The sequence below is a fragment of the Uranotaenia lowii genome, chromosome 2 (assembly GCF_029784155.1).
Source record: "Uranotaenia lowii strain MFRU-FL chromosome 2, ASM2978415v1, whole genome shotgun sequence".
In the NCBI taxonomy this organism is placed as follows: Eukaryota; Metazoa; Arthropoda; class Insecta; order Diptera; family Culicidae; genus Uranotaenia; species Uranotaenia lowii.
In genome coordinates this window covers 104,117,487-104,129,077 of record NC_073692.1, presented here as the reverse complement: position 1 = coordinate 104,129,077, position 11,591 = coordinate 104,117,487, and the positions used below count along the sequence as shown (strand labels likewise).

General features: G+C 39.8%; 1 protein-coding gene across 1 annotated transcript; it reads left to right on the top strand.

Moving 5' to 3' along the window:
* Positions 1-9,002: 9,002 nt before the first annotated feature.
* On the top strand, positions 9,003-9,823 carry LOC129750032 (bax inhibitor 1-like). Its single transcript, XM_055745219.1, has one exon. It carries the CDS (start codon positions 9,044-9,046, stop codon positions 9,770-9,772), a length of 729 nt encoding a protein of 242 aa, XP_055601194.1. The 5' UTR covers positions 9,003-9,043; the 3' UTR covers positions 9,773-9,823.
* Positions 9,824-11,591: the final 1,768 nt, after the last annotated feature.

The following is an 11,591-nucleotide window of genomic DNA, read 5'->3' as shown; positions in this document are numbered from 1 at the left end:
TTCTTGCAGTAGGATTATAGAATTGGGAATAAAGGAAGGGAAGAGGAGGCTTACATTTACCTTTTTTTTTTACAAAATCCGAGATATGGAAAAAACTTAACATTGAATGTCTCTCAGCTTAGCTTAGCTTAGCTTAATTGACTAAAGCATGGATCATCAGAAATCTGGACGCACTGTTTATTATACCATAGCGCTCCTAGTTGTCGGATCTGGAATTTTTAACAGTACTTTGTTCGGAAATCTTTCCTCTATCAGTGCTGAAAATTTACTAACGATTCGTTCTGTTCCAAAAAAGGTACACGTGATAGTAGCCGCGAGACGAAATGTGGTTATTTTTCAACTGTATGGGGTAGCACCCTAGAAATAGGAAAATGGTTATTTTTGAACCGTTATTCGGAATAAAGATTGGCAAATTTGTAAAATTATGAAAATTGAAGATAAAATTCAGAAAAATACTTTTTGTTTATTTTCTTTCTTATTTGTTTAACGCATGCTTACTGGCGGCTTATTTTAATGTTTTTTCAAAAATAATTCTTGCAAATTGCAAAGCAACAAAATGGAAAATCATGATAGTCGGTAACTCCAAATATATGATTATTTAAGTAATCTGAACCCCCGCTTTGAACGATATTTTCATGTTAATGAGTTGATGTGCAGCTGGTCCCGCTCGGCTTTCCAGTAATCGGCGATGAAGAATTTTTGTTTGTAGAACAAACAAATTCTCGACAGCGACTTCCGTATAATCTTATTTGCATCCCGCTTGATGCGGACATTTCGCTGTCTCACGATGGTGATCTCCTCCGAAGGGATCTTTTCGGATTGGTGTATTTTTTAATTTTGGCCTGGTTTTCACTGGATGTGGTCGAAATTAACGCAAAGGAATGGCCTGTTCCGGTATCACTTTAGACCACTGTTCGAAATAAAATAATCGAATAGTTACATATAGGAAATACAATGAATCGAATTCAAGAGAAATTACCAGTTCCTTTTTTTTTTTTTTGTTCTGAGTGCTAAATGCACCTGGTAGGTTCCTGTTGAGGCAGCTGCAGCACAGATTCTGCTGTGTTCTGTGTTCGTCCGGAAAAATAAAAAGTCTTTTAAAACGCGTTCGGCTTACTTCCTTCTTCCAAAATGGCGAAGAAAAAAAAAATCAAGTTTTTCAACCGTTTTGTGGTTAATACAAAAGAACTACCAAATGGTTGAAACTCTGAAAAGAAAAATTCTTAAAAAATAACCATATTGATAGTTTTGGAGCAAAAACCAGAAAATGGTTATTCTTTAACCATAAATGGTTAAATAAAAATGAGTGTGCACGGTCGCATAATAAGCGGAATAGCTTCTTGTCGCGCGAGACAGTCAAATCGGTCATCAAACTTCAAAAACACTTTTCCTGATGTTAACATGATAAAGGGCGAACACGAAATTATTGCGAAACATTCAACAGGGCATAACTTTTTTACCATGCATTGGGTTAAAAATCAACCAAATTTTGCAAAGTGTACTGATAAGAGACAAGACGTGCTTTATTTCGTCCTATATTTTTGATGTGGTCTAAAGTCACGGCTGGTAAACGGTGGATAATGTGCAACACGAGACCCCATAGTGGTCATATCACCTCTTATTCACAACTCCTATCTCTACCTCCCCGTGGTACCGGCGGGAAGCGAGTAACCTAAGCGGAGATCGGGTACCCAACCCCGGTGGATGCTTTGGTCGCATGCAGACTGAGAAGGTGGCCGCACGCGTCTGTTCCCCAAGTCAGGGGCAGCGTGCAACAACAACAACCGAGCGTCTGTTCTCCAGGTCAGGGGCGGCTCAAACAACGTCTGTCTTGCAGCAAGCGGCTGAATTTATGAAATGCGGCTCCCGCCAGCTTAGTCCAAGATGGCAGCCCCATCCCGGGATAGGGACTTTAGGCTAACAACCTACTGCTCCTGATGTCTTGTATTGTTACAGAAACTGAGAGAAGAGATGAGAGAAGAAATAACCGAATTGGAACTTTGGCAATTATTTCAGCCCTATGCGCCGGTCAATCGGCGCTGGACCCTTAGGTAGGTAGGATCAACGAAAGAATAATCGTACCCAGATTTTGAACACGGGTTAGAAATCTTACAATGGCCCAGTGTTTTGCGCCAGCTGACGTTGCCGATTTGCAGGAGAAAGAGCAGTTTTACAGTCAATTGAACAGCGTGATAGAGAAAATTCCGAATAGTGACATTCTACTCCACTTAGGCGTCTTCACGGCAAAGATTGGCTCCGACAATCAGGACCTTGAGCGCATCTTGGGGCGCCATGGTCTAGGACAGATGAGCGAAAACGTAGAACTGTTTGTAGAATTTAGTGGGAACAACAACATGGTGATCGGTGGATCAAACGAAGAGCAGACATTGCATCTGACCATCACCTCGTTCTTGGTAAGATACGACTGAGAGTCACGCGTGTCCAGCGGCGAAAGGAGAAAGTCAGATGTTTATACGATGTCCGCCGGTTGGAGAATCCAAAGGTGAAAAGGGCATACGTTGAACAGCTTGAATCCCGCGCCTCGGAACTGCCGAAAGACGGCACAGTCGAAGAACAGTGATGTTGAATCAAGAATGCCTTTGTCACGAAGAGCCATGGTACTCTCGGTAAAGTCTGTGGAAGAAATAGTGAATGGATGTCGGATGACACTTGGAGGATGATCGATGATCTGAGAAAGGCGAAAATCGGAATCGAGCAGGCATATACCGGGTCAGCTTGTAGACGAGACAAGAGAGCCTGAACAAACTCTTTAGCCGAAGAGGGAGAAAAAGCCGCCGCCAATGGAGATATCCGATTACTTTATGCCATTTCTCGTCTCCTTTAAAAGCCGCTAAAAGACCGAGCAGGTCAGTTAATGATCGATCGAACAAATCACCTCAAATGATGGACTGAGCACTTCGAACAACCCTTACGAGTCACGAATAGCGATGGCCAACAGAATAGAATAGAAGCGGCAATCAAGGATATGAAATCCATCCAACAAAGCGCCTGGGATCGATTGCATTCCTGCTGAGATGCTGGAAGCCGACCCTGCCTTGTCAGCCCAAATGTTGCACCGTGTTTTCACTAACATTTGGGATACTGCAACATTCCCGGCCGAATGGATGCAGGGTATCCTTGTAAAGGGAAGAAAGGAGACCTGACCGAGAGCGATAACTGGCGTGGGATAACGTTGATCTGTTCAACCCTCAAAGTACTCTGCAATGTGATCCTGAACATGATCCAGGAGAAAATCGACGCTACACTCTGACGGCAACAAGCTGAATTCCAATTCGGACGATCATGCATGGACCACATCATAACAGTACGAATAATACTGGAACAAATCAACTAATTCCTGAGATTTCTTCTGCTACTGTTCGTTGATTCCGAAAAAGCATTCGACGGACTGAACCATGAAATCATCTGGGAGTCTCTAAGACGACGAGGAGTGCCAGAGAAACTAGTTCATCTCACCGAAGCAGAGTACGAGGCATTTTCGTACAAGGTCTTGCAAGACGGTGTCTTATCCGACAAGGATGCCTTTCATAACCGCTACTTTTTCTCATCGTAATGGAAAAGATCTAGACTGGATTGATTGATTTGATTTGATTTGAAATTCGTTTATTTGGATTGCAGATCAAACATAGGATTGCCGTGGATTCCTACAACAATGGAGCAACTGAACGATCTTGACAAACAAGATACGTAGAGCAAACTCGACGACCTCACCGAAAGCTCCAAGGCAGCAGGTTTCGAAGTCAATGTCGGGAAGACCAAGTCGATGGAAATCAACACAGAATCAATTTTGTGGTACCTGAGCAACTGGTTTAGAAAGTGGACTGCCTTCAGCATCTTGGCAGCCGTTGCCGAAAAGCCGTTTTCGAAACAGTCCGTATTGTTGTACCTACGAGTGCAAAACTTGGATTGGAGCACATATGCGGTGATGACGTGAAAACTGTATGTCTTTGTGTATCACTGCCTGAGGAATATCATTTGTATTGTTTCCTGGCAATATGAACTCAAACGCAGAACTTCATCGCCAGTGTCATCAAAAGGCGTTAGGAAACGAGATTCGGGAACGTAAGTGGAGATGGGTTGGGCACACGCTGCAAAAAGATGAGAACGAGATTTGTAGAGAGGCGCTTGATTGGAATGTGGGCATCGAAGACGAGGCAGGCCCAGAAGCTCGTTGCGACGCAGTCTAGCCGCTGAAATCCACACAGTTGAAGAAAACCTTAGCTGGCAAAAAGTGATGTCGCTGGCTCCGGATCGCTAGCAGTGGAGATCTATTATCTCGGCAACCAGCGCCTTAGCAAGACACCAAACTTCCAATAGCATCATCAGAGATACCATTCTCAACCGAGAAAGATGAAGAACACCCCAGCACTGCCACACATACAGATTTTTCGGTATTTATACCGATTTATGGTGAAATTTTTGACTAAAAATCTGTACATACCGAATACCGATTTTTGGCAAAACATATTGATTTCATACCGAATTTTGAAAAGTTAAATCAGAAAAAATAATTCTTTTCAAAAAAGAACTAAAGCTACCAATTTTTTCTTTCTTTTTTTTCATTTTCGAATCAATGTAACCTTAGTGCCTTATTAGCCAACAAGTCTCAGCGTTATCGATAGCATCTTTGTCTTCTACGCCTTGAGATCGAATCTTGATCATCAAATAACATGGTAGATTAGAGATTAAAATAGTTTAAGACGTTTATTGATCATAACTTGAAGTTGTGTTAAAAATAGGAATCAAGATAAGTGCATGTTCGTGATAAATAGCACGAGTCAACAATATCAAAAAAGTTCCGAAGTGCAAAGAATGTAAAGCCTCATTTTGATCATTTTTTGCGCTGATTACAAAAATTCATTTAAATTTTTTTATTTGCTCTTTTTTTGGTGATAACTTTTGAAAATAGGTGAAAATTCATCAAATAAATTTAGGCATTTCTTGGCAAAGCTATTAAACATAACATACGTTTTGAAAATAAAGGTTCTCACTCAATAATCAACATTTTCAAAGACTACATGCAATTTGGTTTCAGTGGAAAAAATGTTAATGAAGTTATCTTTTCGTTTTTTTTATCTAAATCTGCAAAAAAAACGAGAATATTGACGAAATTTTAGAACAATTTTAAACTTAATTATGTGGTAACTTAACTGTGGCTTTTCTTTTTTGGATCTACAACGACAAACTTCGTTTACGCGACCTCCGTTTCCAAAACTAGTTTATAGACTGACTCACTGACTGACATGCAAGAGTATCGGAAACCTACTATCGACACTAATACTTTAATAAATCTGTGGTTTTATATAGTACAGACACAGCACATTTCATGAGCTCTCAGTATATATCTATACCTAACATCTCGCTAACACAAACTTACATCTCACTAACACAACTGTCAAGAGTTGATCCTACCTTCGTTTATGTGTTGTCGGCATAGATGCCACACCTACCGATTTTGGCAAAACCTATCAATTTCATACCGATTTTTGAAAATTTCGTTCTGACAGATTTTTTTTTGAAAATATAACTATAACTTTCGTTTTGCTTTTTTTTTAAATTTAGAACCAATATAATTCTTGTGCCTATTTAGCTAGCAAGTCTCATAGTATTTGAAAGCATCTTTGTCTTCTATGTCAATTCTCTTGAGATCGAATTTTGATTATCAAATAACATGGTAGATTAAGGAGTAAAGCAGTTTAAGACAAAAAAAGATCATGTCTTGAAGTTCTATGTTAAAACTTTAGGAATTTAGAATAAGTGTACGCTCTTGATAAAAAGCAAAAGTCCACAAAATAAAAAAAACTCCGATGTTTTGGATAACTTTTGAAAACTGATAAAAATTCTTTTGAAGTTTGTGCGCTGTTTTGGCAAAGCTCTAAAACATTACAAATATTTTCAATAGAAGAGTTTCACACAACAATCAACATTCCTCGAGGCCAGTTTTGATTTCGTTATTTTTTTTTCCTATACCGAAAAAAAGGGGAATATTAACGAAATTTTAGAGAAATTTCAATCAGATTTGAATTTTTAATTTAAAAAACAAAATCAATAAGTCAAATCGCTTTACTGTCTTCAACAAAGTTGTTAATTGAGTCAAGATCTATAATATCAAATACTCAATAACTTACTTGAATGATGTGAGAAATAGCTGTGATCTTATCTATTCCAAATTTTTAAAATTCTAGAAATTAATTTTTCCTCAACGTTGCATTTCTGTAACAAGAACATCCAGGCAAGATCTGGATTCAAAATCAGCACCAAAAATTCTGTTCCCCTTTGTAGTATTCAGTATGAAAATACAAAATGATAATAGTGTTTAGAGTGAGTAAAACAATAAAGTCGCAGAAACGCAATAGGAGCCGCAGTCTTTTTAACAGAAAGTATCATATTTTTTAGGGGGGGGGGGGGGGGGGGAAGGGTCTAACGGGTATAAAAAAAACACCATTTTCACGATTTTTTTCTAGAGCTATCGTTCAAACAAATGTATTCAAATTTTTTGCATTATACAAAGCATTGTTAAAAGAACATTTAGTAATTTTTTCGTAGAAAAATATTGAAAAATGAGCCGGTGACGGAGCATTTTCGAGGATGCCTTTTATAAAACAGGATTTGCGGTGGACACTGTATCTCAGCACAGAATCATCTGAAGTCAAATAATCAGAGCAAAATATTTTTAATAGATGTTTTTCTGGACCCCAACGTTTTTATTTAACTTCAAAAATTTTTAATGAAATTTTTGTGGCTGTTTGAAGTAAAAGCTACGATTTTTCACGAAAAAATCCGCCATTTTGCACCTGTAAAATCTCCCCAAAGAAAACAAAAACAAAAAAGAAAAACGTTGGGGTCTGGTGTTTTATATGTAGAAAATATGTTCCAAATTTGAAAAGAATCGGATAAGTAGTTTTCAAATGACGATGTCCACGGACTTTAAAAATGTGCTTCGAGAAAAACGCGTTTGAAGTTTCTGCTCTTGCTTTCTTGCAGTATTAGATAGGAGGAGATAAAGGCCTATTATTTCTACAGTTTTGCTTCAATTGACTTGAAAATTTGACACAACATTCTTGAAATGTTTAACAATAGGAAACTGAAAAAAATCAAAAAATCGATTTTTTTTAAGTGTTAGACCCTAACCCACCCCACCAGGGGAGGGCCCCTTAATCGCGATATCAGCAAAATAGCATCTTTTTTTCAAAGATTTTTTTAATAAAAATGGTTTTAAAAGTTCGAAAAAAAATCGGTATTTATACCAATTTTTGAAATTTTCATACCGAATACCGATTTTTTTTAACTCGAAAATACCGATTCTAAATGAGTAATGATAGCTATAAGTTCTAAATTATAAACAATACTTGACTCCGTGATGGCGTCGCGTTACGTCACAATCGTTCATAAACAACTGTATGGATACAACGAACTAATACTAAAGTTTTTGGTTGTCCCCACCTATAGATAAACCACATAGATGTAGGATGACATCACCGTCGGGTTTCATCTGAGTCACAAGCGTTAAGGACCCCCGTGTGCTGTGACAGGCGCGAGTCGAGGATAAGCTGCTCTTGATTCGGCACACGGCGAGAAAAAAGCCTAGGGTTGCCAGCCAAAAGGGAGGAGGAAGACCGGACCACGGTCGGAGTAGAATGCCATATCGGCGGGGGGCATTCGAGTAGAGTGCGTCCGATCCGAGTAAAGCATACAAAGATAAGACTCTACCTTCTGCATATGCCGAGCTGTTATGTACGTCGCGAACGTTATGTAGGATACCTCCACCGCCGCGAAGTATATGAGTAAAACGCGCTCCCGACGAGGGAAGCTGCGGGGATAAGACTATACCTTCTTCGTAGTCGAACTCGTAGGGAGAAGAGAATTTACGCCGCGAAATACGGGTAGGGTGACTTCATGTCGTCGGCGGGTGAGCTACCTGAGTCGGTGTAGGATGCATTCTTCGCCGGGAATCATCCAAGTAGTTTTTCGTTAAGCCCCGGACGTGTGCTGTGGCAGGCGCGAGTCTAGGATAAGCTGCTCTCGATCGGCACACGGACGAGCAAAGAGGAGAGAACCTCGAGCCAAGCCAAGCGGAGCCAAGATCTCGAGTCGTTAGAGGAGAGGTCATTGGTCTCTTGCAGTGGTCTCGAACAGAGGCGAAGCGTACGATAGCCGTGGGAACCACGAGAGCCTCGAGTTGCGAGTAAAGGCTTTAGTCTTGAATCGTAACAAGAGGCAGGGTATATATGCTGGAGTTTTGACTCGAACTGGAGTTTGCCGAAGAGCGCTTAAGCGCGGCCTTGGTCTCCTATCTCGGGTACAGCCTTCGAAGCAGGTCCGGATTGGAATTATGAAAAGAGGTCCCAGGTGGACTTTATGGCGTAGGGGTCCTCAATATCATGAGTCGTCCAATTGCACCCATGGACCCAGAGTAGCATACTGGGAGGACTCGGTCGACTACTACATCGCCAGCGTAGAGGAGCCACCCCCAAATGGGCCCGGACAAGTTGGCCGATCGCCTACACCGGTTGATGGTCTGTACTTTTAAATCCCTGCATCTATACTTCCTTCATCTTTAGTGCAGTCTTTAGTCCGGAGGTCCAAGGCGCCCGATTTAAAGCTTACCAATAGATCAAGGAACTGGAAAACTGAGCAGCACAAATCCATCTGCCAAGTCACAGAAAATCCGGCTTCCTTCCCCGTTGCACAATTTAACCGAAACTTCAAAAATTTTCAATTTGTTTGAACACTTTAACAGTTTTTGGAGGAGCATATTTTGTCACGTCTTCGCTTTTAAACGCCCGTTGGAACTAATTGAAAACTTTCTAGTTTACAAAAGAGTACAACAAAGGTTTTTTTCGAACTTTTGAGCTGTACAAAATGATATACAGTACTTAAGCCACTTAACTTAAGTATGTACTCAAAACCGTGGGGAGGCTTCAGATACTAAGTTTTGTATAAAAATAGAAGAAAAAAAACCAAGTAATCGTGTTGTTGTTCGAGAGAGTCAACAAATATCCAAATCAAGCGTCGTTCAAAAATGTCCTCTACCAGTCATATAAGTTTCGAAACGTTTCGGAAAAATTTGGGTGCCAATGTGGAACCCGGGCTGCGGCAACACCTATGGAAGGTTTACACCAGCATGGCGTTTACCTGTGCGGCCGCATCGGTTGGCGTCTTCATCCACGTCCTGGACATCTGGCGAGCCGGAATGCTTTCGATACTGCTCCATCTGATTACGGTCGTGGCGCTGTTGGTGATGCCGGTTAATCCGAATAATCGACAGGTGCGATTCGCACTGCTCCTTACCATTGGAGGATTGACTGGACACGTGATGGGTCATCTCATTGAACAGGTATGGGTGATTAATCCTGCCTTTGTGATGACAGCCCTGGTTGGAACAACGATTTGTTTTGGGCTGCTGAGCGCTTCGGCCCTGATTGCACGCCGAGGAAGTCACCTGGTGCTTGGCGGAGCTTTGGGCTGCGTCATGTCAGGTTTGGTTCTGGTGGCTATTAGCAACCTGTTTCTGCAGTCGTGGGTCATTCACAAAATAAGCCTGTACTTCGGGATGGCCGCCATGTTTGGTTTTGTACTTTTCGACACCCAGCTCATTATGGAAGAATATCGATTTGGATTCGACGATTTCGTCAGCCACGCGCTAAGATTGTTTTTCAATTTTGCCGATATGTTCCGGATCTTGATGTTGTTGTTCCAGTCCGGTGATGGGCAGAGGCGAAGACGAAATGGCAACGGTTCCAGTGACTAAAAATCTTTTGTAGCTGTACAAGTAAAATTCAAGTAAAAACTTTAAAATGTTTGTTCTGAAACTAGTAAAAAACTTCTTAAAAACCTTTTTGTTGGAAATTAATTCATTTTATAAAGGACCCAATCCTTGGAAGCATAGATTAGAAATTGTAAGAAATCATAGAGAATTGTTTTCCCCCACACAAACTTGGCAGACAGAATTCGATTTGCTTCATTTTCAATCCAATCGTAACTACAACTTATCCCAGCCAGCATGCATGTCATTGAAATCGAGGCCAATCGCACTGACAAGACAGCATCGGCAGCGAGTTGGTAGATAGGTTTGTTTGTTTTCTCGAAAACGATTTCATTGATGTTGGGATGTTCCCACACCCACAGTATCTGGGAACAGTAGAGTGGTTATGGTGTCAAAACTTACAAAACTTGTTTGAAACAAAAAACAACCTAGCTCAAATTTGATTCCTGTTCGGTTTTATAAACCTGTTAGAAAATTCTTTTAAAAAAATTCAAATTTCAGAACAACCCTAAATTGTTGTTCCAAACAGGATTAGATCCCTAATTTGAATGCAACTAGTTCCAGTTCACACAGGGTGCAGTAGGTAGGTAGTTATTGTCAGCTGGCAGCTCCATTGATGCGCTCAAGATTCTTGAAGATAGCGGGCGGCAAGTTCAGGAGAAGAAAAGCATTTCATGTGATAATCCAATAAGTGGTTCGCTACTTTGACAATCTTCAGCTATTGGCAAACGTGCATCTGCTGTGTAGTTGGTTTGAGCAGAAGTCGCAGCTGTCTTTCGTTGAGCTTGTTTTATCGGGAGACATGTTGTGGGTTTTCATTGAAAGTTATCTGAGATATGAAAATCTTTAAGGTCCATCTATGCCTGGATGACATTTAGAAGCATTCAACTAATTCAACTGTTCAAACATTTGGACCGATCATCAGGTATCAGATTGGTGTGGGCTTAAAAAGTAGCACGTCAAGCTGAACTCAAAGCAAAAAATAACACACGAAAGGCACTGAATTGAATAAAAAAAAAATGTGACAGAACTGACAATAATTACAAAAATTAAATAAGTAATAAGACCCATTTTGGCTAATTCTGCGACTCGAGTGACGTTACTCACGAAATTTCACTTCTTCGTCCTCACTCCTTAAAATGCACCAGACAAAAATTGTGCATCGATGAGTTATGAAGACCAATAACAACTCATTCAAATGAAAATTTCGAGGCAAAAGAGGCTAAGCCAGTAAAACGATATATAATTTCGTGAATCACGTCACTCGCATCGCAGAATAAGTCCCAATAACAAATCATCAAAAATAACAAAGATTTCAAAAATGACAAAACTACAAATAAAAATATAAAAATTATAAAAAACTACAAAAATAACAAAAAGCCCGATAATTACAACAATGACGGTAAAATTATTAATTTACAGAGGTGTTCAAAAATAACGGCGCTATCCTCATCCAAAGCATTATTTTCAGAACTCATGTCAAAAAAAGTGATTAAAAAAAGAAATAAAAAAAATAGTTCAAGCATGGAATGCTGTAACATTTTAAAAGAAAAACCAATTCCGGATCATCTTAAAAATTTAAATTTTCGAATAAATTCATTGGCATTCAAATTATTTCCTCCCAGTAAACATCGGAAATGGTTTATCTTAATTTGTTTGCAAGCAAGGCAAACACGGGATATAAATTATTGAGAAATATAAGAAAACATAATTACCAAAAAGAACTTTTGAAAAAGCAAAACTCAAATTTTCGGCATATTAAATAAAAATTTGAGCGAATTTGATTAGTTGCTTGGCTGGTTTT

What these genes read in the sequence shown, in the direction of transcription:
- LOC129750032 (XM_055745219.1), top strand. Translation starts at nt 9,044, where the DNA reads ATGTCCTCTACCAGTCATATAAGTTTCGAAACGTTTCGGAAAAATTTG.